The following is a 26,268-nucleotide window of genomic DNA, read 5'->3' as shown; positions in this document are numbered from 1 at the left end:
ATCAACAAATAAAAATCTTTTAATCTTTATTAAACCATTTGTTAATACGTATTTCATCATGAAAACGTTTATAAAGCTTTCATTAGTTACTCATTTATAAGCAGCTGAATGGGGATCTTATCGTCACTGTTCAATCAATCAATAAGTAATCAATAAGTTTAGACTATAAAAATGCCCAAACTGTTTTCCTGAACTTAGAGATGGGTTATAATGGTCTTTTTTCAGGCACATAGTACCATTGTATTGCATACTCAAATAACTATGCTACCCAAAATTGTTTGGAAAATGCAGCAAATATCAAAAACAATTAAAAAAAAAATCCCTCATAGCAACACTGTTCCTGACACAACGATTTTGTCTCTGTCTTTTTTTTAAATTTATATATAAATGAGTACAAACAACATACGTAAGTCAGAGGTTTCTTACAAAAGTATTTAAAATAGATAAATTAAAAGCCAAGTCTGCAGGGGCAGGTGCTGAGGGCTGAAATGAGGATGAGAACATGGGAGGGGCCTCGTCCCCTCGAGCACAGCAGGAAAATGGCTGCTGGCAGGAGATTCACAGATTACTCAAAATACATGAATCAATCTGAGCAACACTGAAGGTATGTTTTTCAGGAGGGAATGACACACTAACATGATAAAAAGCTTAAATGAAGTGATTTTGACATACCATTAGATACATTAGATCTGATTCGCACAGTTTAGTAAACATTTAGTCCTACTTAGGCCTAGTTTTAGTCAGCCTTCATAGTCATGTATTTGTGAAAGAGCCAAATGCTGAGAAGATCATTAGTGCCACTCTCCCATCCACTGCGAACATGTACTTCTCTCGTCTCACCTGCAAAACCCTCCATCCTCTCTCTCATCAGCCTCCTTCTGCTATTAGAGACGAGATTGCAAAGTCTCCAGACCAGGTCCAGCCAAAACGAGGGACAGCTTCATCCACCACCAGCCGAACTCTCTACCCCCTGCGCACCCAAATTTACCTCCCCGCCCTCCTTCTTGTACACATTTTTGATTAAACTGAGTACAGACCAAATCTGAGCAGCTATCAAAGTGATTGCAATGCCCTTCACGTCCCCTTCACTTCCTAAACATTGCACCACTTTGCAGGTACGCCACCCTCCCCAAAGTATCACTGATTTAGTCGTGTAAGAAAGTACTGGAGGACAGATGCGGGAGAGAAATATTAGCATAAAGCCCATATGAATAAAAGGCATTCATCATAGGACATAATAATCCTGTAGCAAGGGGCCATGTATATTTGATGAGACTTATCTGCATAGTGTAATGGAGTAATTGATTGAAGATACATAATACATGACAATTGGCTTTAATGTTTCGGAAGAGAGTGCATGTCTTTGAATGTGGCCAGTGTGACACCTTCTAACGGTTAGTACTGACATGGAGGCCGTATGCATATGGTTTGTTGAAACTGCTGATTCCAATTATCGATACACCGGTTTGTGAATCTGCAGTAACAACATTGAAATGGCACCTATACTTACAAGAGTTGATTTATTTCATTTCCCAGTGCTCGGTGATGGCAGAGGGAGTTGCAGGACACCGGCATCACCAACTCCATAACAAATGATTGTGTTACCCTTCAGAAAATGGTATTCAAATTGTATTCATCCAAAAGGGGCACCTCAAAAAGCAAAGTAGAGAAGCAGAAGTGCACGTAGTGAAGACCTCCATGTAAACTGGAAACCGTGATCATCCAGAACATTTAGGTTATTGGAATTAATGCAATCAAAAATAGTGACATTTTATATTATTTTGAACAGTCAAATGGGAAGTGCATACCGTGTTTCTTAGCAAACCTTTCCAACCTTTTGCTGCTCCAACACTTGCCACCACTGGTCCAGCATAGGTCGTCTGATTATTTTGTAAGTTCCTGAATTGTCAGTGAAAACATCTAATCATTATCTGAATTTGTAGTTCACAGATTAATTGAAGGGATACAGTATGTAAACAGCATAAGCCGATATGGATGTGCTAAGCAAGACAATGAATGAAAGCACTTTTCATAAAAATGAAAACAAAAAACAGAAGTTATTCATAAAGCCAATAGCAGTGCTGCTGATAGTCGAGTGGTTAATGCTGCAAATACTCAATTTCTTTACTGGCTCTTCATCCTTACATCCTTAAAGGTGCATTCAGCAACTTTATGTGCGAAAAAAAAGTTGCTGAATCATCCTGGTGGCCTCTAAGACGCTTGAGGATCAATTTTATTTCATTTTTTGGGGGTTTCTAGAAGGTTTTGCTGGATGGTATGCATATGTAACCATTGAGGCAGTTCCATCAGCAGTGAGAACCTACCAGAAACCCTAAAAACAATTGGTTCTGGATCATACTAGAGTCTAGCGGGATGTATAGTAATAACACGTAATTGAATGGGTTTGAACCATAGACCTTTGAAGTACTAAACCTGTGCTTCACCCTATACCAAGCAGAAGAGGCTGATGCCACATGGAGCACTTTGATTCCACGCCCAAATATGGAGGTGCAATCTTTGTCAATCACCTCTGCCTGGAGCTGGGGTGGAGCTGATTGTCGGACGGAGTGGGAAGATAGTTCATCAAATTTCTGAAGTGAATACAAACACATCAGACCTGATTGTTGGGTTATCTGATTCCTCCGGCTGTCTTGATTTTTTCTGACCACGCCAACCTTTAACCATTGTCTGTTTTCATCTGGCCTTCTGACTCAGCGTGAGCCTGGTCTGCTCGTAATCCGTACTGAACACGGTGAAGCTTCTGAGCTGTGGAACTCCACGTTTTCACCTTGAGATATCACTTTATGTTTTCAGAACAATTCTTAGATCTTTTAAATACAGCTTTTAATTAACCTTTGTTGTATTTTATAGCTGTTCTTTTATTAAATGTCTTTGTATTTGATTGTTGTAAACCCCTTTGAGGAGCTTAATGGTTATATTCAAATAAATCTGCCTTGCCTCGCTGTGTATGGAGAGTGAAAAGGCAATCATTTTTGCTGCAGTAAATATAAGTTGAGAAGATCATGATCTTTTTTTTTTTTATAATCTTTTTGTTTCAGTGCCATAAATGAAGAAACTAGTCATTTAAAACAACATTGTTGTTGGTCACGTGATTCTTATTGCAGTGGAAGCCTTGAATTTTGTATATTACCTTGCTGGAAAGATAGATGAAAAGGACATGCCTAATAGCCTTGGTTATATCTCTGTTGAAGTGGGAGCAAAGGGAATACTTACCTCTCCTCTCGGCGCGTAGTGTATCCATCACTGTAGCGCCCGCAGACACATTGGTCAGCTGCTTTGACGCGCCTTCATGTGTAAGTGGCTCTCAGAATGCACGATCGCCTGTCATCCTGGGCCTTACGGGGGGGAGGGGTGTATCCGTCCCGATGTGTGGGTGTAAATCTGTGTCCGGTAGCCTGGTGGTGGGATGGCTGTTTGGGGAGTAGTTGAGGCCGGTGAGGAGATGCTGATGGATGGAGGCAATAAAGGCGTGGATGTCCCGTCCTGTTGCAGCGCGGTGATGGGTCCGGTATGAATGAGCCGTCTGGGAGCGATCCACAGGACGCTGGTCTGTTCTGTCCCCCAGTCGACACTTTGTACCGCCAAAGCATGTCACACTCTACTCGACTGCTGGCTCACGATGGAGACTACAAATGCTCTCTATTAGCTTTCCATTTTACTGAATGGAATAGCTAAATAATGGAATGTCTCTTACATAATGGGATATGATGGACTTATGATTATTAGTTCATTATTTATACCGAGTACAGCTGCCCCTGGCTGACAGAAACTGCTGTCATTCTGTGCCAATAAGAAAACCACCAATCAAAAAGTCACAGCCTTTTGGATCAAAAGAGCCAATTAATCCAAAAGATGAATATATTTTCTGAAAGGAGCCGCGATCAATTAGGACTGAATTGGATGTTATTGATGACCCACTTCAGATAAGGACAGGACTTTTTTTAGTTTGTTTATTAGTCGGGAGAGTATGTTAGTGAACACACATATTCATGCATGTAAACACGCCACCCCGGTTTTTATCCACGGGCTAATTTGCATCCATTGTTCCATAGTCACACTCGCGAATGCACTTTCTTTCCTTTTTTTATGACCTATTTTATATGTTTTAGTGATAGAGGAACCAGAGCACCCGGGGGAAACCTACGCAGCCACTGGAAACAGATGCAAACTCCAATAGTCCCAGGAATCAGTCAAATTTCCAGGACATTTCCAGATCATCTATCCCTGGATCGGCAAACAGCTGCCAGCACACTAGACCTAGCTACAGGTTGAACACACTCACATCAGCAACATGAGAGAGGTGTTTTTTGACAGGACTTAACAGCAAGTAAGACATGTTCACCACATTTTAGGTTAGGGGTGTCTTGCCCGGCTCTCACCTCAATAGACCAGTGGTTTTCAACTGGACATCAAGACCATGGGATGACAAGCAGTGACCCAAATATGACTTAGATGTGTAAAATATAATGCAAGGTTGTCTTTTCCTCAAAAATGGTTGTTGAATAAGAATTCAATAAGATAATATCATGATCAAAACCAACCGATAACAGCCATTGAACAGACTCAAGTCGTGGTTCTTTGAGTTAGAATTAGCCCTGGATTGTTAATAATTTGCTATGTTTGGAGGCTAATGCCAACGGCTACTGGGAAAATACATTGAGCAGGCTAACGTAATCTGAAAAGTCTCCCGGACTAGCCGACTTGCTTACTGTCCGAATGCGCTAGGATCGAACACGGCTTCTCCTTTTTCTTTCATAGTGCGAGCATAGACCCACACGAGGCTGCAGCGCTCACACGCCTGAACAGCTAAACCTTCCCATCTCCAATAGACCACTACGCCTCTCACCGTGTTATTTTTCAACATGAAACAACGTTAAGCTCATTCAAATAAGTGCTCAGCGATCGTCAAAGGACATGTTAAACAAAGGCTTACCGATCTTTATTAAAGCTATAAATACGAGTTGACGGGAACATGGAACGGGTTATTACAAGAAATAATAAAAAAGGTTACACACTTCTCAGCGTAAAACTTCACCACACCGTTTTTGCTTCCTGACATATGTTCTTACCTTAGCTTAGACGAGTTGATGCGTACCTGTCTGGTCTTTGTGCGTGCGCTCAGTCACGCAAACAGAGCACAGACGGTATTAGAATCAAGCCTGTCCTCCTCTCCTCCATGGGGCCAAACAGTAGTGAAGTTAGAAGCGACCAAGCTCTTCCACATTTTCCCCATTTAAATACCGTTACGTGAAGAGTTACACGATCCAAGTATAGTCACCCAAAATTAAAACATGTCGATTTTCTAAGCGGATAAAAAGGGGTACTATATTGTAAGGAGTAACAACACCAGAAGCACTTTGACATCCGTGCTCCTATGGTATTACTACGCCTTACAATATAGTTCCGCGTAAAGACCAGACAGGTTCGCATCAATTTGTCTAAGATCAAATCTCAATATGGAGAAACAGTTCCTTCAGTGTCAAGTAATATGAGTACAATGACGTATTCAAGCCTAAATGTTTCAGTGCGGTTTAATTAAAATGGGAAAATTGTAAAATGTCCCAAATGCTTAGGCTACAGTTCAATCAACCTGTTTTGTACATTTGGGTCAACAAGGCTCAAATCCTTTAATAAAGCTGAACCATTGGCGTTTTGGAGAATTAAAAACCCTACATTACAAGGCCGTGACCCATGCACACAGTAATAATTCATAATCTGTTGCCTGTTTACTACAAGCGTCTCCAGCCAGTGCATCTTCATCATCATAGCTGCGCTGGGCATTAATTGTGTGTCTTAACAGCAATTGTTGAGTGATTGCCATGCATGAGTGAGAGTGAAAAATCCAATCAGCTCCCCTCACCAGCCGGGGTCATTTGAGCGGTAGAAGGGCCTCGGCAAATTGCAGTGTTTGTGTCAACATGCAACGCGTTAATGATCTCGGATGATAATTGCAGACTGGATGCAGCAGACCAGTATGTTCCCCCGTGTGTATGTGTGTGGCTCCAACGCAGAAGAGGACCTCCCCGCGATAAGAAAGAAAGCAGCCCCCGAGTGCTCTTCTGGCGACACGACGCTAGGGGCAAAACAATTCATCACAGGCGCATGAATATTCAAGCGCGCCGCCTCAGTCTCCTCCAGGGTTTAAGCAGAGGAGCATGTCCGTGTTATGAGGCTGTCGGAGGATATCGGATGTAGCGGGGACTGAAGCCACCTTAACCGTGCGCCCTCTCATTACGACACCTCCCGCCTGGTCCGAAGCGGCGGTGGGGAGAGAGGGGGGGTGGTGGTGGTGGTGGTGGTGGGGGGGGGGCTTCATTAAAATAAAGAGGACAATTCACTCACACGGTGCACTAACAAGCCAGAGGTCAGACATGCCAATAATTGCGCATTCACCTCCCGCGCACGCAGGTCAGTGGATGATTGCGGCGGATGGAGAGTGGGCTAAAGACTTGTCAGGTGAGATCATATAGGCAAACGTGGTATGGGGTCTTCAAGCTTGGGGCGGTTTGCCACCCAAAGGTTGTCGGTTAGCAAGGGCGAAACTCAACAATTAGTATATAGCCTACTGACAAAGTAAACCATTGGTGGGGGTTACTTGGGTGTACTGTACCAGAGATTTTTTGAAAGATTTAGGCCTATGGTTTCTCCTGCATTCTGAAGCATTTCAAATTATATAAATGGGATGTTATGGGACTGATGCGTACTAACATTTTGAATTTCCTAATGTACACAATGTAGTTAATGTCTTATCATTCAGTGGTTCTCTAAACTTTGAAGCGCTAGTGGGACGGGTGTGGGTTTTAAAATCAAACCTGCAACCTGCAACAAACCAGCCGCCCCAGTGCTACCCTCCCAAACTCCTACGAATTTAGATCAACAATCTTAAGATAAATGAATATAAAACAATCAATAAACACTCCAAACAAGATAAAAATGTGTATAAGGATGAACAGAACAAAGGAAGACTGGTGGAGTGCCCATTCTTTGAGAGCCACTGTAAAATATAAAATATAATGTAAAATATAATGTAATAATGTAAATATAATGTCATCATAATCAGCATGGGGCTCTTTTTGAGAATAGATTGTTTGTGCTTTGTACCATTGAGCAAAGTGGTTATAGTCTATATTCTCATACATATCTTAAATCACATAAAAGGATGTGACTAGAAGGGGGCAAATGTCAGGAAGAGATTTTCATCTATGCTGGTTAGGCGTGATCCCTTTAAAGGAATAGGTCACCGTTTTTCCATTCTGAGATATGCTTTTTACCTGAGCTTAGACAAGTTGATGTGTACCTGTCTGGTCTTTATGCGTGCGGTCAGTCTACACAAACACCAAACATGTTGAGCATTTAGCCTCTCCTCCTGTCCTCAAACTGTCCTGGACCCAAACGGGGGTAAAGTTAGACGTGACCAAGATCTTCCACGTTTTCTTAAGGTGTTATTACGCTTAGAAAATCGGCATGTTTAATTTTGTGCAACTCACGTAACTGTATTAAAATAGGGAAAACGTAGAAGAGCTTGGTCGCTTCTAACTTCACCTCCGTTTGAGCCCATGAGGAGAGGAGGAGAGGCTAAATGCTAACAACATGACCATACGATCATAACCATCGCGACCATCTGAAATGCAAAATATTTAACAGTGAATGAAGATAAATCTAAATGGACAAGAATAAGAAACTATTTTAAATGGTATTAGTTGCAGCATGAGTGAAATAGTCAGTTCATTAAACCAATACTAGTTTATTTGTTTGAGTAACCGTAACCTAAATGGCTTGAATCTATACCTAAGCTCATTTGGTTTAAGTTCAAGAACCCAAATCATGTGGTGCAAGCCGTTTCTGCTCTTTAATTGTGTTATTGCACATCAGGTTTAACAGCGTGGGAGAAAAACACGCCTGCAGTAGTGCCAATAGGTAAGACACTTCACCGTCCTTGAGGGTGAGCATTTACTATGCTGTGTGACTGTGGGAGCTTGTGAATGGGATCTTGAGTCATAGTCCTATAGAGTATATGAAGGTACTTGTTCGTTTTTAATATGGAGAAAGAGCCCACAAGACATAGATAAGGCTTTTTAGATGCTTTACCCAAAACCCAAAAGTTGTCAGTTTCGCATTAAAATAGGCCATGAGTGCTTTGACAAGTTAGTTATCCCATGATGAATCGACTGTATGCATGTAGATACACAACAAAGAGAGTGTCTTGGTCCTCTAATTATATTGCACTGTCCTTGTGTATATGGCCAGCAGTGGTAACTAGTTGTTTGGGTGTTCGTGTGAGCAATTTAGACCCATTTCGAAGTGTCTTCTTCAGCCTTGACAGGAGCCAAGGGTATCACCACCAATTGGTTTCTTGGGTATCTTTTTTTTTTATTTATTTTTATCTCAGTCTTGTCCCAGATTGCATTTTAGAAAGCAAAGGAGGGGGGCACTTGACTGACATGCTCTGGCCTCGACTGTCCCTTGGGTGGAGAGAAAGAGGGATAGAGAGGGGCGGGAGTGAGGGTTATGACGGCCCAAACTGGCTCGCACTTCTGTAACAATATTCTCCCGGTTTCCTTGCACTGACTGTCAGCCTGCGAGGGAGAGATAGAGTAAGAGAGGGGGACTATATCTCGCCCGCTGCATTATTCATCGGATCTTTCTTTTTACTTTGCTGTGTGTGGCATCCATTGTTAGAGGAAAAAAAAGAGTAATGGAGCTTGTCACAATACATTAACATAGTTTATTGTTCACAGGCACAGTTTGGAAACAACTTCACTTCCTCTGAAAGGGGCCTATTGTCTGTCTCCCAAGTAGGAATTAATGATATAGGAAACGGATCACAAGATATGCAATTATGAAACCATTCAAACTTGCCCTGTGCATTTATATCGGGCCCAGCTTTAACAACAATAAAAATACTGTGCATAGGTCTAGCACTCAGAAGCAAAGTAGTTACAAAGACGTTCCCCAGTAAAGCCAAACAAGCATAATACAAATATTATCTACATAAGTAAGTAACTGTATAAGTCTATAACTATACATTTTCCATGGCTGCACCAGTAAACCCATCCGGATCCTTGGCAACAACTACACATAACTCTATAGATGTAATAACAGTATATCGGTAACACTTTATTTTACACTACCTGATGCATTGTACCTGCCACATTAAAGGAGCTATACCTGATTGTACAAAGAAACAGGGTCACTCAAATTTCAAATTGCTACTTTCTGATCCAAACTCATTTTCCTAATGCATTTACAACATCAAAATTCATCACAGGGACTGAATTTAAACCAGAGAGGAAAACTCACTTCACTGTACAAAATGCCTACTAGCCTGACATTTTATGACTGTTTAAAAGGCTTTAAAACCAGTGTTTTTTTTTGGGGATAAATGTCTGCTTTTACCATATACAAAAGGACAAAACAAATTTTATTCCAATAACAGAAAATAAAAAAATCAAGGAGAGCTCCTTTAAGTACAATGTAATGTGCTGTGTAACGATGTGTAATAATGTATTAAGACATAAGATCCAAACTCTAACCATAAGCCCTTATTACATTATGTACCTCCAAAGTATTAAAAGTACTAATACGCATTGTTCCATTGTGTATGTACTGCATAGGTACAAGTTATTGCACATTGTTACACAGCACATTACATTGTACATTGTAAATTTAGTTGGGTACAATGTATCGAGGTAGTGAAAAATAAAGTGTTACCAATATATCTATAGCAGTGTAAAAACCTTATTATACTCACTATCAAATGTTACGTTATACTGTGAATTATTGATGTCTGGTTATAGAAGATGTATAGGTTGTGTTCCCGACAGCCTAGAGGATGTCATCATTTCAGTTGGAGGGCAAGTTTACATACAACTCAATGTTTTTGAAAGAAACAGAAAACAGAAAATCTGCAGATGTTCAACCTGATCATTATTTGTGAGGTTTTGAACTCTGCTATATTCATCATGCAGCAGAAAGTTCTTTCAACTATCCAACATCAAGCAGATATTTCTGAATATTGTCACCTCGTTTGGACACCATTATGAAGCAGTAATTGGACCTTAGTTCATATGTGCTGACCATTTATGTTTCATGTGGATAGGCCTGGGAATTACAGAGATATTAGCGATAAACCAAGTCTGTCAGTTACCACAATGGACTTCTTCTTCTTCTTCTTCTTCTTCTTCTTGGATGACTGAGAGTGTACACACAGACATACTGTTGTACTTAACTTTGCTGCACCAATGGACCCAATCCAAATAGTTGGTCTGAAGCCCTGAAATATTAACATAACCAGCGTGTGATATTTTGGTGATTTCTCCGCCAGTTACCCCCAGCGGTGTTGCCCATGATTTGACACACACGCGTGCTGGCCTGTCTATTTGAGGCATGTTCGCTGCCTCTGCTCGTGATCAACTTGGCATTTACTTGTTGAAGATTCTGCAAGGGAAAATATCTCATCTTTGATGCTACATGACACCCCCTTCACAGAGTATGACAAAAAACACGAGCCGCCCCCTCCTCCTCCTTCTCCTCGCACAGCGGTGCAGCCAGAGGACAAGTTCTGTCACTGTGCGGTAAATAAGGAGCCTGTATGGACTCAGGAGCCACAGGAGTGATGACCGGTATACGGGTGCTATACAGTATGTGAGGACATGTCTGAATTCTCCAGTGTGAGAAGCTGCAGAGCTGTTTGTCCGTGGCATGATCGAAGTTTGATCTCTTGTGATCACACCTGGTTTTATCCATTCCTTATCCACATGGAATTGGCTAAATGTTGTTGGAGCTTCGATGTCATCAACCTAGCACAATACCATCTCAGAACCTCCTTCATAGGTTTAAGTTTTAGCCTTTACAAATATAGTTAAAGGGACTATACATGTTCCAACAATGTCCTAATGTGTAGAATGAGCCCAGATATATTCACCACAACTGCCTCTAAAATCCTGCACTGTCACTCAAAAAGGTGTTAATTCGGGTCCGAAGTGCTGTCATGCACGAGCTTAATATAGAAGGTGCAGTTACACGTATGACCTGAGGTGGCAGTAGTGAGTATAAAATGGCTAACTTGCATCTAACCCCTTTAAAGAAATGATAACATTTATTCCAAATCGGTTTCAAGTGTTAGTAACTTAAATTAAAAAGTAAATGTACAAAGATCAACTTTTTTACTGAGCAAAGCATTTGTAAGTTCTTTGATTGAAATGCACCGTTATACAGCACCAGGCACTTACAACCAAGCACAAACCAAAATGTGAGAAGTAACTGCACAAGGGCATAACATTTCAATTAGAAATAAGAAACTTTGGGTTTTCAGGCAGAATATAACCTTGGCATAGGGATTGTACAGTCACAGAAAAGGCCAAGGTACAGGCCACCATTCATTCATTCATCCTGGGCATTTTCAGAGAACATGCATACTTCACCCACAGAGAAGAATTTTAATCGACAACCTCCATCCACCAACTGCTCTACCAATGTGCTCCAAAAATGTAAATGTCCTCATATAGGCGTACATCTGTCTTGTCTGGAGGATGAACAAGAGAATGTATAAAGCAAGTGACAGCATGAAGATGTAAAGCAGCTTGTGTCAAAAAAAAAAGTTGAGTTGCATCAGAAAGAGCAGGCTACAGTAAAAAAAAAAAAAAAAAAAAAAAAAAAAAGAACAGATGGATCTGGGAAGAATCTTTTCGGGAAAAAAAAAACACACTTGCAGTTCCACTTTAAATACTGTGTGCAAAGACAACAAAAAAGGTGGTACACTATGTGAAGACTCATGAATCCAGATTTAGACTGGGGTGTGAGAAATATTATTATGTTTCCTCATTAAAACATACACAGAGCGGTAGTATTTCTTGTTGTCTGATTCGTTCTGTATTCCCCTCTCTTGTTTGTTCTCCACTGGTGGGTCAGGACTGAAAAGTGGGCCGCGGAATCATGTTCAGTGCGTCTGGAGCCTTTCGGGTCAGGACACATTTAGGAAATAGGAGGAAAACAAGACCTGTGCCTGTTACAGTCAATAGAGCGATTGCGATTTCAGCTTTGTATTCAGTATTTTACAGTACATACAGTATAACACATTCAAGGGGAAAATTGCTTCATGGGTTGGATTAAAGATTCTTATGTGTGTTGTGGCTTGTCATCCTGTCATGTCCTCAATGTGAAAACAGTTGGGATTACTTCATTTCAAGAGGTGGCTGGGAACAAAAACTAAAAATCTTATTATGGCCTACCTGTTTTTTGAGGTTTAACGAAAGTTGTGGATAAATGTGAAATATGAAAATGAACATGCATAAAATCTCCCCTTCAAAATGAGAATTGTCATTCACTGTGAGAATTCATCCAAACATCAGAAGTGCCCGATGTGCCTGAGCCGAGTGCCTCCTCTGTGCCATACACACTGCAGCTGCATGGGAAACCTGCCGCTAGAGTGTGGGCACAGCGCCATCTGCTGATCGCTTAGAGTATGTTCAGATGCGTCAATGCGCCCAGCTGGTGATCGTCTTTTGATGGTGATACTGTGCATTGGAGGCAGTGTGGTGTGGATTTGCGCTCTTATTAGTTACAAAAAGGCAGGAAATCACAACTCCACCTGGTTTATCTCAAAAAGCTCCACTTTTCGAGCTCTAGTTCCAGTGTGGTCATGCCCCGCCTTATTATTAGATATAACTCAGAAGCTCCAGAGACCTGAACCAAATCTGGCATTTTAGCAGGGAGTATTTTGGAAGAGGCTTTTTATGTTTAGTGAAAGCTGGTTTTAGACCTTGGATCTGGCACCTCCAAGTGAGGGGACTTGCTCATTCAGTTTTCTCATTAGATAAGCAGCTTGTGATTAAAAATGTGAAAATGTAAACAGCTTCTACACACTGAGATTGTTTTTTATTGGCCTATTCTGAATTAAAAAATGTAATAGACGGTAGAACAGTTTTGATCCAACCCACACAATCGCCAGTATTATTTTATATTCTTTAGGTTTTTGATGGCTATTTGTGAGAAGGTTGAGTGGAACAGAATTTGTTTGTAAAAGCAGACACTGGTGAGGGAAATAGGAACTTGGGCGCTTTGCATTCAGCCATCAGCCATCAATGGTGAACCAGCAGACCGGCCATTTTCATTATGACAGTATGGCAACCTGTAAGAAATTGGAATATGAACCTCTTAACCCTCACCTTTCTCCAGTCCAGCATTACCCAAATCCAGTGGTGGGAAAAGTAAAGTAAAAAGTACAAATTATAAGTACTTTTACTTAAATATGATAAATATTTTTTACTTTCCAGTCCACTACATTTTAAAATTTTGTTAAAAGCAAAAGTATTTTATTTTGAAAGTAACCTCTTTTACTATGAACTGGTTTAGTCCCAGTTTAGACTTGGTTTAGTGGTTTACTCCTTTAGATCCTGTTTAGATCTGGTTTAGAATTAGTTTAGTCCTGGTTTAGTTCCTGTTTTTGACCTGACTTAGTAGTATCTCGTTTAGACCTGGTTTGATTCAAATGATTTCAACAATCCTGCACATAAAACTCAATACTTTAACTTTTTACTTATAACGTACATTATACAATGCATTTTATACTTTCACTTCAGTAAAAAGTTTCTCAGATACTTTCACTTTAGTCTTTTTTTCATCCTGTATCTGCACTTTTACTTATGAATAATTATCGAGTACTTCTTCCACCACTGCCCAAATCTAAACATTTTCTTGACTGGAGAGCTTACAGCCAACAGGCCAGAGTTATGTCTCATTTGAAAGCTAAGACCTATCAAGTGATCTAAGAGTTTCCCTCACTTCCTCGCATTTTTGTTTCATTTTCATCCTGGTTTTTTGTCTCATATTCAGCACCATCTTGACACTTTTAGAAGCTTTTAGATGTGGGTAAAGCTGACCTGGAGACAATGTGTTCAGTTGAGGCAGGGGATAAGAGGTAAAACATGCACTAGGGAGAAAAATCAGTTACAGAGCCTTTACTTTCACCGGGACACAGAAATAACAGCCAGAAGCAACATCCTTTTTTTTTTTTAGTTTGTTCTTTATTACACATTAAATAGGAGTGGTGAGATTCATGGCAAAAAATAAACTCCTTTGAGATCAGATCACCACTGCACACAGCCCACAGCAGGCGCGGAGCAAAGTGGTCATACACCCGCCCCTCCGACCTGGACCCAATCACTCTTTTAGTCACATACACAAGAGTGGAGGCGAACTCCTTTTTAAAAGCAACATTCATTTAAGACACACCAACCAAAAAAAAAATAAAAGAAAAAAAAATGAAGCACAATTTACAAAATGCACCGGCTTTTTTTTCTCGGTATCAACTATACAAAGGTTGTTAAAATACGATCCAGGTATAAATGAATCAAGAATCAGATGTTGGCACGCAATTAAAGGGGAGGGGACATCAGGGGGAACTGCCTTGCCCAAAAACAAAACACACGCACCACGAATGAAGAGCCTCCTTTTGGATAATTACTGCATTTTCTGTGCCCAAAAAGGAAGGTCAGGCGTAGGGCTGCACAATATAAATCGCCAAATTATCGTTAAAGAAGCCACGATTTAAAGCAAAATCACTAAGACTGACACTTCTTTTAAAACAAAAGCGCAAGGCAGCTTCGTCTCAATTTAGCTCCATTTAAATCTTGCTTTGACACAATTAGACAGAGCTTGATAAGTAAAACATTGCAATATTCTACAAAGTTATCAAATATTGCCATTTTTCTCCTCATATCCTGCAGCCCTACTCGCCGGACGTGGATATACTGACTCACCAGGTTATTCAATCGTATCATTTATTCCCTGATGGCACAGGCCTAGTCCAAAAATAACGATGCCAGGATTCACAGAGCTCAAATTGTAAAAAAGCTGGTTCGGGGGGTGTGAATTCATTGAGAATCTTTGGCATGAATCCTGGTATTGTCACCTATAAATGAGCCTGTACCATCAAGTAAAGAGCGAGAAAGAGAGAGAAAAGGGAAAAACCTGGTCATTCAGAATACACATGTAGTAAGCACACCTTAATTACTTCACCTACTTGCTTAATTACATGTGGTGGGTGTCTTTATTGGGGGGGGGGGGGGGGGGGGGGGGGGGGGGCAGTTTAGCAAAAGGTATGGGACTGCATTAACAGTTATCAAAATGTTGAAACAAATTGTATTAAAAGTAGTTTAATCTCAAAATGAAAAAAATTACCATACGTCTAGTTTCTTTCTCTTGTGGAGTCCTTTTAGGGAACACACAAGTTGTTTCACTACCGTCTAAAAGTAGCACCTAATGCAAACAAAAGGCAAATTTGAAAAAGTCCCCAGGAAACGAGCAGGAAAATCTGGTGGTGAGACAGTGACGCTTTAAACTGGAAACACAACTTTTTTTCTAGTTTTTTTTTTTCAAACAAACATTTAGACAATTTCATCTTTAAGAGAAAATTAATGGCAAAAAAACCAAAAAAAAACTCATTTATTAGCCTCAAGTAGGAGCGAGACAGTCATTGGAAGTTACTGTAGCCCACTTAACAGTTTCGAGTTCAGAAATGACTACAAAATCTCATTCAAATGCTGATACAGTGACTATTTCTTTTTTTCTCTTTTTTCTTCAATAATGCATTTGAAAGCCTTCCTCCCACAATAATTCTACGGTAATTCAATACTTAAAAAGTCAGGCGGTGATCCAAGCTGTACGATTGGTCTTCGAATTTGAAAATGTGGCAATGGAGGCGAGGGGGGGGTTGAAAAAAAAATGTCTGGTCAATTTGAAAAACCCACCTATCTTGAACCTGATCATTGTATTGCATCTAGGATCATCAAAATCTCAATGTACCACAAAAAAAAAAAAAAAAAGAATAGGGTTGAATAGGGTTGCCATCTAAAACCCGGCGATTGTAAAAGTTCAGATTCCTCTGACTTGGCTTTGCGCCGGGCGGGTTTTCGATAACCAAAAATTAGTAGCCCGATCTGCTCACAGGGAATAGGCATGCGAACCCCCCCCCCCACACACACACACACAAAACAACAAAGTTAATAATAGCTAAAGTTGGTTTAAGTATTTGGGACAAGGATGGAGTAGTAGTCGGCATGCATACTTTTTACGAAAAGACAGAACCAAGTCACGCCAACGGGTCGTGTCGAGTTGGGGACGTTACACAGTGGGTTTTCGCCTGCTCCAGTTTGGAAATACGTCGACCGGGGATTCTAAGTTAGCTCTTTGGCACCCCCAACGCAAAAAAGAAAACAAAAAAAAAGGCCACCACCACGCCTATTCATGCTACTGGGGGGGGGGGGGGGGGGGAATTTGATTCAACTGACAAAAGGGGGTTTAACTACAGCATTAAAATTGTATAAAATGACCAAACAAAAAAAGGGGAGGGCACTGGCACTAAAATAAGCTTATGGTGTCCGAATAGCAAAAAAAAACCGATGGGTGCGTTTACATGAAACACCCTCCTCTCCATATTTAGAATAAGCTCCAAAGCGATAAAGTGCTTCAATGCGCATCAGCAATGGGAATATTCCGGTGTACGAGGCTTTATTTCCCAATTAACGTTTGGATTACAGTGTTTTTAGGCCCGATAATGCAAAGTATAATCAGAATACCGTTTTTCCATTCAGGCTTGGGATGTGACCCGATCATGGACATTGGATTGGATTGTTTTCTTATTCAGAATATGGTGAAACATTCTATTGCATGTAAACACACTCAATGTTTTCAAAAAATGGTGGGTACTGCGAGAGAGAAAAAAAAAGAAAAAAGGCTAATAATTTAGTGTAATGTACAAAAATGTATGAACGGAACTGTTCGACGCGGGTTCGTTTCAAAGGGGGAGGCGGTTTTCACATGAGCGTACACTTTGTCTTTGACTTCTTTTTCTTCTTTTTGCCCTCCTTGCTCATCTTCTCCTTATGCTTCCGGATTTCTCGCACTAAAGTGTAGAAGGCATCGTCCACTCCCTGGAAGGAAAAAGAAAGAAAAGAAGACAGAAAGTAGAGCATTTGTTATTATTTCAGAAAGAGAAACGTGTTGGGCTGCATTTGCATTTAAATGAGGTTCACAAAATGGTTGAAAATAAAAAGGTCATTGTGGGAATGGGGAGAAGAAAAAAATAAATAAATAAATACTACCACTTCAGCCTGAGGTATTAAATTGTTGTTTATCCCACAGCCATTTTATTTAATGGGATTTGGTAAAAACATCAACCCAGAGAGAAGAGAAAGCATACACTATGTAAAATGAAACATTATCTTAAGCGGTTCCCGACCTTTTTTTCCTTGAAGCCCCCGCTCAGTCCTGAACCACAGCCCCAGCAAATGCATCACATAAATATGATTCCCAAACATTTCCAAACATTTCATTTCAGACAAACAGAAACAGAGTGTGTATTTGTTTTGGTACTCTCTTATTTACTGCATAATCCGCACTAATAATACTTCCTATGACACAGACCTGAGACCAGACAAAGTTCTGGAGACGCCCTGCAATCTCTGGCCTCTGGGGGGTACTATGCCCCACGTTGGGAACCAGTGTTTTAACAGACATTAGATGCAGAATGTATGGCTCAATTACCTGCCCATTTTTTGGTGTCGGCAGAAGCTTCAACTACTCTAAGGCCAAATAGTTCCATTTATGCCCATGAGGTGCAATGGAAAAGACGGACCTCTTTAAAAGGGATTATACAGAATGCCCCCCCCCCCCCCCCCCCCCTACATGTTCCAGCCATGTCCTAATGTGTAAGAATGAGCCCAGACTTATTCACCACAACTGCCTCTAAAATCCTGCACTGTCACTCAACAAGGTGTTAATTTGGATCCGAAGCGCCGTCATGCACGAGCTTAAAGGGATATTTCAGGATTTTTGACATAGGGCCTCATTTCCTAGTTATCCAGAGTGTTGCTGATTTCTGGAGATATTTTTTTTTGTAATTCAAGCAGTTCTTATATTTGAAGAGTTTCGTGGCGCTTGGCTAGTGCAAGGCTAGCGCATTTCTATGGTAACAGCTAGCCTGCATTAAAAACAGTCTGACCCGCTCCACAGTGCACCTGAGGCAAATCACTTATAACACCAGACTAATGATATAAATGTCTGTGCCGATAGAGTAATTTTAACCATCTAGCATTTAAAATACCTTATATTTGAGCAGCATCAGTTTTGTGGCTGTATAAGCTACGCAGCGGCGGAGTGATCTGCTAAAAAAATAGTCCCTCAAAATGCGATCATTCATGTGATGCAAGGTCAGTTATATTCCAAAAATTATTCTATCGACACAGACATTTATATGGTTAGTCTGGTGTTATAAGTGATTTGCCTCAGGTGCTCTGTGGAGCGGGTCACACGGTTTTTAATGCAGGCTAGCTGATACCGTAGAAATGCGCTAGCCTTGCAATAGCTTAGCGCCACGTAACTCTTCAAATATAAGAACTGCATGAACTACAAAATAATATATCTCCAGAAATCAGCAACACTCTGGATAACTGGGAAATGAGACCCTATGTCAAAAATCCTGAAATATCCCTTTAATATAGAAGGTGCAGTTACACACATGACCCGAGGTGGCAGTAGTGAGTATAAAATGGCTAACTTGCATCTAGCCCCTTTAAACTAATGAAGTAGTCAGACACTCAAAGCCTATTGATTATTTTCTTATGGTTAGAATTTGTGTAGAACTGATGATACTCATTCATATTTCTATTCAAGTATCACAGAAAGAATTCTCTTTTGACTGTCGTTGTTGACGTTTTGTTTTAGTTAAAAATAGTCAAACAATCTTTAGTAAACAAAATGTCATGGTATCCTCCATACAAGGACCTTCAAGGATTAGGCCTCGAACCGTATTTACCATAGTTACAAAATAATTAAGAACCGTGATTACACCTACATTACAATCTAGACTCTCCCCAATAAAGAATGACTTTAAAAACAACAACCCCAAACTAAATCTGAATTGTCAAAAGGTGTTTGAGAACTACTCATACATAGCATTAAATTTACATTCTGTGCTCATCTACATTTAAATATAAGGGGAATACAGAATAATAAACAGGTTATTATAGAAGCAGCTAGAGTCTGCAAATCACACACCGAGATAAAGCAGATAGAAGTGAACAAAAGTGCAAAGCTCTGCAAGATGAGGCAAAAAAAAAAAAAAAAAGAGTGAGGTCATTTGAGGTTATTTTGAAAACTTAGCAGAAACTCCCGACACAGAGATCTCTCCATCGGAGCTCTCGCACATATCTGTTACTGGCACCAGTCACTTCCACCAGGAAATTCTGCAGATTATACAGCACTGATTTACAGTAAGACCCTCCAATCAGGCAGCACGTGACCTTCCCGATTCACCCAGGCTGTTTGCTTTCACATTTGTGGTGCACTTGTAACATTGGAGTATGGACTTTGAACCCTTAAGCTTTGCATATTTTATACCGAGATGTGATATGATTGTGATTGCAGGTTTACTCAAACTCGCAATTTCAATGGTCATTCGCAAATTCGCAAGGACAGGTACAGGCAGGAAGATGTGGCTAAAAATATAAATCAAGGTGTTTTCCCCCTCATGCTGATTGATATCGATTTTCAATTCGATTTTTTTTTTTTTCAAAATCAAAGTAAATACATGTAGCTGATTCATGAACTTCTTAGACATATCTTTTTTTTGCAAACCTCAGCTCAAACATGAACAAATACTTATTGAACATCCATTTTCTCATCCAAACTGCAAAACTAGGTGCCGTTTCTGCCAAAGAAATGGCTGTAAACCTGTCGAGTATAAAGTCCTGGAAAGAACCGAGATTGACCAAGGTAGAGATTGCATTTTTTTCGATTAAATTTCAATTACAGGTACTTGCCCAGCTCAAGGTACAGGTAGGTCAGACATTTCCCACTATGTACCATGTTTGGCCTTTCACGTACCACCCAGGCCTAGATCAAGATCAAATGAAGAGGTATAAGTTAAAAAATGGCCCACAATATCCCTAAACTTGCTGTACACATACCATAGTTTGAGAACCGCTGATGTAAGTATATATTCCATACAAACCAAATATCTTCAATTTAAACCAGTGTTTTCCCACCAGTATTGTCCCATATTTTTGTACAAAACTGCTCCATTAAGTTTGAATCCTCCTGATTTTAAACTTCTATTGAGCAGTATTAATGTCAACCAATATGTTTCTCATTCATTTCTGTGGATGAAAGTAGAGGTGGTCACTCGGTTACTGTTTGGGATTGCACTTGTGTAGTTTATTATCAAGTCCATTGTCATTTTTAGCAACATGTTCACCTAAACTGAGATATTGACGTTATATTGATATGCACATTTCAGGTCCTACAAATATTGCTAGTTGAAAGAGCTTTTGAGGTTTTTCTGGCTGCGTTTGTGCAAGAGTGAAAGCAAACCAACATGGGTTCCGGGAGAGGCACAATCACGAAAATGGGCATATCTGATTCTGAAGTAAACAAACCCAGCGTGAAACAACCCTAATTGACAATCAGCGAGGATGCAGAGAAATTCTAATTATAAAAAAACACACACAAATTAATTACCAAAACTATCCAATATACATTACAGCAGCACCGCATGCCCAGCAGAAACCAGCAGCTTTAAGATCCCAGGTCCCGTCTCCTCCTGTTCTCTCCACACAGAGTTGCATTCACTTACCCCTTCACTGCACAATGCACTTTTTAAGCTTGACACAGCGCGGAGTCTTTTCTTCCTTGCTGAGCTTATTGAGCCGGTACTGCCTGATCTCCCGTACCAGAGTGTAAAAGGCATCCTCCACCCTCTGCGGCATCAAACACAGCTTTTCTCAAAGGGGAGCAAACAACTGTGGACATCCTCAAAGTCTGCTACATCCAAAATGCTAAAAATAAAGCTAGGGCTGCACAATATATTGACAAATCATCATTACGAGAAGCCACACATTGTTGCCAAGTCACTAAAGTCTTACATGTGACTGAGCTTACAAAATCTTTGCTTATAAAACCACATTTTAGTCATCGTTTTGTCTGGATTTGATATTTTTTAAAGCCTGGTGTTAAAATGTGTTAGTAAAATTGCACAGGATCATCCTCATTGCATTTTTTTCTCATATTGTGCAGCCCTAAATAAAATTTTAATGTTTTGTATGTTTTGTAATCTGTTGGAAAATGTTGTACGTGTATGTAACCCTTCAATATCTAAACATAGCAACTGTGGTTTGCCAAAAGGAGAAAAAGATCAAATACATAGAAAAGTCTGGACCGTGAAGACACTAACCACAAGTTTTACACAATTCCAAAGTGACAGACGTCATGAACTTAACTCAAAACGTGCTACGTTATGTCTTGGAATGAAGTATCAGCAATGCCAATGTGCTGCTCCATTGGCGTAGGTTAACAACTGTCAGTTTGTTGCTCATTATTCAATTAGTTAAAATAAAATATAGACAAAGCAGATTTTGGGTAAACATATAATTTAGAGACATATTTTCTGATGTTTTATGATGATGTGATGACGCCTGTGATAATCTCCACACCACTCATTAAGTCGGGTGTGACTTTAATAACTGTGCTTTAATTTGGTTGAGCGCAGCTCTACAACTATGTATGTAAATGTTTTGTTTCTGTATTCAAGTGGAATGTCAGTATAAACAAGTGAGCAGAGCAGTGAAAAATCAATCGGAGCAGCAGGAGGTCCCTCACCGACAGGAGCCAGGGTCAGAGACAGATCACAGAAACAGCCCAGGGGTCGGATCAACAGTCCCATCACAGTTGACCAGGAACAACAATTTACACCACAGACAGCCCGTCCTCACATGCACACTCCCAGCACCTCGTATCCCCTCATTGCCTCTGGTGCATCTCCAGATTGTGATAAAACCATCTAACATGCACTGATTAGATAATCACCCATAAAATAAAAAATTATTAACCAATCAAACCGCCAAACACATTTCCAAAAAAACATTAAATCCATCAAATTTGACTGCAGCACACTTGATCAGATCATTGACCCTCCGTCACCCATAATCACTCCCCTCGTACTGAAGCTGATTAAAGGTAAAGCACAGAAACAGCCTGAAGAGCCGCAGCAGCTCGTCACTGCTCCACATTCCAGCAGTGGATTCGTGCAGTTACACAGTTAAAGGAGTGGCCGTCTGGCCTGCACTCTCACCTGTCTGGTTTTGGCTGAGGTCTCGATAAAGGGAATGCCGTAGCTGCGTGCTAAGTCCTGAGCCTGCTTGGTGTCCACTGTCCGGGACGGGAGGTCACACTTGTTCCCTACCAGCACCATCGGGACGTCCTCTGAGTCCTTCACCCTCTTGATCTGTTCTCTGTTCAAGCAGAACATAACATTAAGTGAAAAGGTCGAAAGTTCAAAACGCTTAGAGCCATATGTGAACTGGTTTGACCAGTAGACAGTTAGACATGTTACTTGTTTCTGAGAAGAAAAATACAATAAAATTCAATAAATCACAATTAAAATGTACAATATGCACCAATACACTTATGTACAATTAATATGTACAATATTTGTGATGTTCTGATAATAGACTAACGATCCTCCTTGTCTTATATGCAGTCTCCGCACCTGTAGTGGTGAATGTCTTCAAATGACTTGATGTTGTTGATAGCAAAGACACAGAGGAAGCCCTCTCCTGTCCTCATGTACTGGTCTCTCATGGCGCTGTACTCCTCCTGACCTGCAGTGTCCAGGATATCCAGGAGACATGTCTCTCCGTCAATCACTACCTGCTTTCTGTACGAGTCCTGAAGCACAAAAGTAACAACAGACAAGTTAGTGCAGAGAAATGATGTGAGTACTTGCATTTAAATGTCAAACTTTTATCATTGTATTTAATATTAGTTTATATTGTTAGTTTGTTTACCTCAATAGTTGGGTCATACTCATCCACAAAGTGGTTCTGGATGAGTTGAATAGTAAGTGCGCTCTTGCCAACACCACCAGCTCCCACCACCACCAGCTTATATTCTGTCATGATTCAGCTGAAAAACAAAGGGAAGCACAGAGACTTGTTAAAACACACACAACAAAGCTGACATAGTTTTGTCCTCAGACGTCAATAGCTGCAGACTGACAACACAAACCAACCCCAGGCACAAATCCATAACACAAGATCAAAGCAAACAAAATTGACAAGTGTCCGGAGGGATTCTGCAGAGTCTGTCCGCTTTGAAGCATCAGTGGTCCTTGCTTTTCAGAAGTTACAGTTCACTGTGCTCTGAGCCGCATGCAGCCAGTGCACATTGATATTGTCCAGTCGAGGCTCAGAAATTCAAAGGGGTATCATATGGCAAAATCCCAGGCATTTTAGTAAACTTGAGGCTTCTAGTCAAGAGTTTATGACAGGTCAGCACAACAGGACAGGAGTGTAACTTATAATGTTTAATAATGGCTAGATTTGATTAACCATGTATTAATGCCTTGTTCTTAATATAAAGAGTCTTGTCCTTACACCTGCTTCCTTCCCACACTATAGTTTCCAAAATGATTTAATGCTGCTTGTAACATGCCTGTTTTATGAAAAAGATATGTGGGAAAGGTAAAGGAGTTTAACAGGGTTTGTCAACGAACTCAGTCTTATTGTGTTGAAGAAACACTTGTCTTAACCTGTGACCATGCCTCAAAATGTGCCAGAACATTACGCTGTGTGTGACATACCAAACGTGAATGCGAAATTTTAGCAGTTGACTGTGCATTTGGAAAAGATACAGTTCTGATATTTTGACCACGTTCAAGGGCAATGGAGAGGTATCCATGAGAAATATTTAAGACAATTAAATCAGGGGGGAAAAACTTGAATGCATTAGTAGAGCATGAATTAAATTGTCTAAAATCAAAGCGAATAGTTTAAAATTGCAGATGACACCGTGTACCACCTGGAGAAGAACCACTGAAAGAGTCTAAACTGGTCTGTGATTGACCTCTACTCATACTCTACTCTACTACACAGAACACAGTCGTAACTCGTGCACAGTGTGCTCCTGTGCCTCTCTGTATAGATTACATGATGCCAAATCAAACAGGACATTTTAATTTGTGTCAACATAATATCTTTGAGTTCAAACTGTAGCAAAGTTTCAATCATGTCCATGGATAATAAGTGGTGCCTCTGCAAATGAGGCGTATTTGATCCAAATGTTCCATAGAAACATGTCAATATTTAAAACATAGTAGTTTTAGGGGTTCAGTAGAAATTCCCTGAATTTTTAAGCAGGAATTAGCACATTTAAAGACGGGAGGAATTTGGATCCATGTTGAGTGCCTGCGGGCTCTGTGCTCTGCGGCTTTAACACTTCTGCAGCTAGCTAGCTTAGCATGTAGCACACAGAGGATATAAAAGTTAACAATGGGTTCTGATACAAGTGTTGAGGATGAAATGCCAGACGATACTACATTGTAACAATCACACGACTTTAGAAGCACCGTGGGCCAATATTTCATTCAAAAATACGATGTAGAAATGTTACAGCCGCTGCTGACAGAAGCTAATGGGTCTGCAATGCAGGGCCAGGCACTTGGTTAGCAACTGGGCGTAGTTTAAAATAACAAGTGAAGGTAATATTTGAAGTACACTTTACTGACCTATGTCTATAAATGAACATTCACACATTTGCAATACTCCAAAGTGTGCAGTCAAGCAAGCGATGTGCGGTAAACGCCATATGTTTTACCTTGTAGCGAATGGAGTTCCGCGTCCGAAGTAGCGACCAAAAAGTCAAGCCGATAGCGCTCCCGTTTCACAAGATTTCTGCATTTCCTAAGTTCAAGCAAAACCCCAACATCCACGACAGCCAAACACGGCCCAGAAGCAAACGGGAATGCGCAAAAAGTGGGTAATTTAATCGATTGAACTTTCCATTTGCTCAGCGTCCGGCGGGCCTAGCTGCAGCTCAGGTTGGCCTCCTTTTACGCGAATATGGGCGGATACCGGGGCGCACTTTACCCACAAAGCATAGCTAGGGATTTCAACCGGTTTGAGCTGTATCAGAAATGACATTATCGGTTGTCACTCACTTTCCATTGTTTGGACTGAAAACAGCGCTATTAATAACCACACAACAATAGTTTTATTATTATTGTAACCAAGTAGCTGCATGGCGCAACTGTGGATAGAGTCTCAAATGTGAAAAACAAATCCAACGTTTGTGTTCTGTGTTTTGCTGAAGGCTTTGGGGGAATAATGTGTCTCTTATTCTATTGATGACAAACAAATACAAGTATTGAGGAGCACTAGTGTGAGATCCAGGTCGGCTCCTCCGCTGCTGTTGCGCGCTGCAGAGTCAACAAAGCCTAGGGGGCGACTCCTCCTTATATAGGCTCTAAATATAACTGGAATGTGCAGGAGGGACGTCATTCCCAGGCAAGGAATTGATTTGGCAATCCGTGTCACGTTGCCTCCCTCTTCCTCTAGCTGCCTTACGCGCAAAACAATAATATTACATTAAACACCGTAAGATAATATTATTTATTATAAGATAGTTAGGCCTAATTTGCAGTGATATAGATAATGAGATAATGGAACGCGTTTTAATAGTGTAATGATGAACATCCTCAGATTCATCCACTGCTGTTCATAATACTCACACAAAATAGCCTAATTAAAGCTTATCACTGACATGTTATAAGCAATAGACCCATGCTATACAGCCAATTATTAAACACATTTTTGAAAAAATCCCCTATATTCATTTATGAATTGTTTATTTTTTTTGGTCTTTATTTGGGAAATTGACATGCTGTCTCATATTTATAATAGACACATGTTTTGTGCGCTAAAGGCTTTCCAGCTTGTTGAAGATGTTTCAAGCCTATAATGTTAGGTTCTTATGAGGTCCCATTTCTGTTTGTTACAATCAGCATACTACACACCAGCACAGTGTGATGCTCTAAACAACCACCAGGAGGCAATGTGGCTCTTGTTTTGGCATTTGCAAGTGTCCAAAAAGCCACTGTATGAAATTCATATCTGGAGTGTCTAAGTGAGGCTTTTGCGTCATTGTGCGTAATCCTAGATTGGCAGATTTGATAGCCTGCATACTACACCTGCACTATTTCATTGCATTTACAGTATTTATCAGCCTATTAGCTGTCTCACAAGGAAATAAGTTGTCTACCATGCTGCTTAGTTGTGATACAGAACGCTGCGCATGAGTGATCAGAAGTTGTCCACCCTCCCTACAAGCTAAGACATATTTTAATGTTATTAATAGGTCAGTGATGTGACTTACTTACTTACTTAATATGTTTCTTAGAGAAGGTGAGCTTAATTC

General features: G+C 40.4%; 1 protein-coding gene across 1 annotated transcript; it reads right to left on the bottom strand.

Annotated features, from left to right (window-relative positions):
- Positions 1 to 16,662: 16,662 nt before the first annotated feature.
- Positions 16,663 to 24,934, bottom strand: kras (v-Ki-ras2 Kirsten rat sarcoma viral oncogene homolog). The gene is made up of 5 exons (XM_079567903.1): positions 24,670 to 24,934; positions 22,863 to 22,980; positions 22,565 to 22,743; positions 22,148 to 22,307; positions 16,663 to 16,952 (listed from the first exon to the last, which is right to left on the bottom strand). The coding sequence occupies exons 2-5, from the start codon at positions 22,971 to 22,973 to the stop codon at positions 16,836 to 16,838; spliced, it is 567 nt and encodes a 188-aa protein (XP_079424029.1). The 5' UTR covers positions 22,974 to 22,980; positions 24,670 to 24,934; the 3' UTR covers positions 16,663 to 16,835.
- Positions 24,935 to 26,268: the final 1,334 nt, after the last annotated feature.

Source organism: Gobius niger (genome assembly GCF_951799975.1).
Source record: "Gobius niger genome assembly, chromosome: 12".
Lineage (NCBI taxonomy): Eukaryota > Metazoa > Chordata > Actinopteri > Gobiiformes > Gobiidae > Gobius > Gobius niger.
Note: the sequence above shows the minus strand (reverse complement) of the source record. Positions and strands in the feature narration are given on the sequence as shown.

Bases quoted from the DNA above. Each gene is read 5' to 3' on its own strand.
- kras (XM_079567903.1), bottom strand. From the start codon at position 22,973: ATGACAGAATATAAGCTGGTGGTGGTGGGAGCTGGTGGTGTTGGCAAG. The intron at 22,744-22,862 runs GTAAACAAACTA...TTTGTGCTTCAG, and splicing joins AGTATGACCCAACTATTGAG to GACTCGTACAGAAAGCAGGT. The intron at 22,308-22,564 runs GTGCGGAGACTG...CTGCTTGAACAG, and splicing joins GAAGACATTCACCACTACAG to AGAACAGATCAAGAGGGTGA.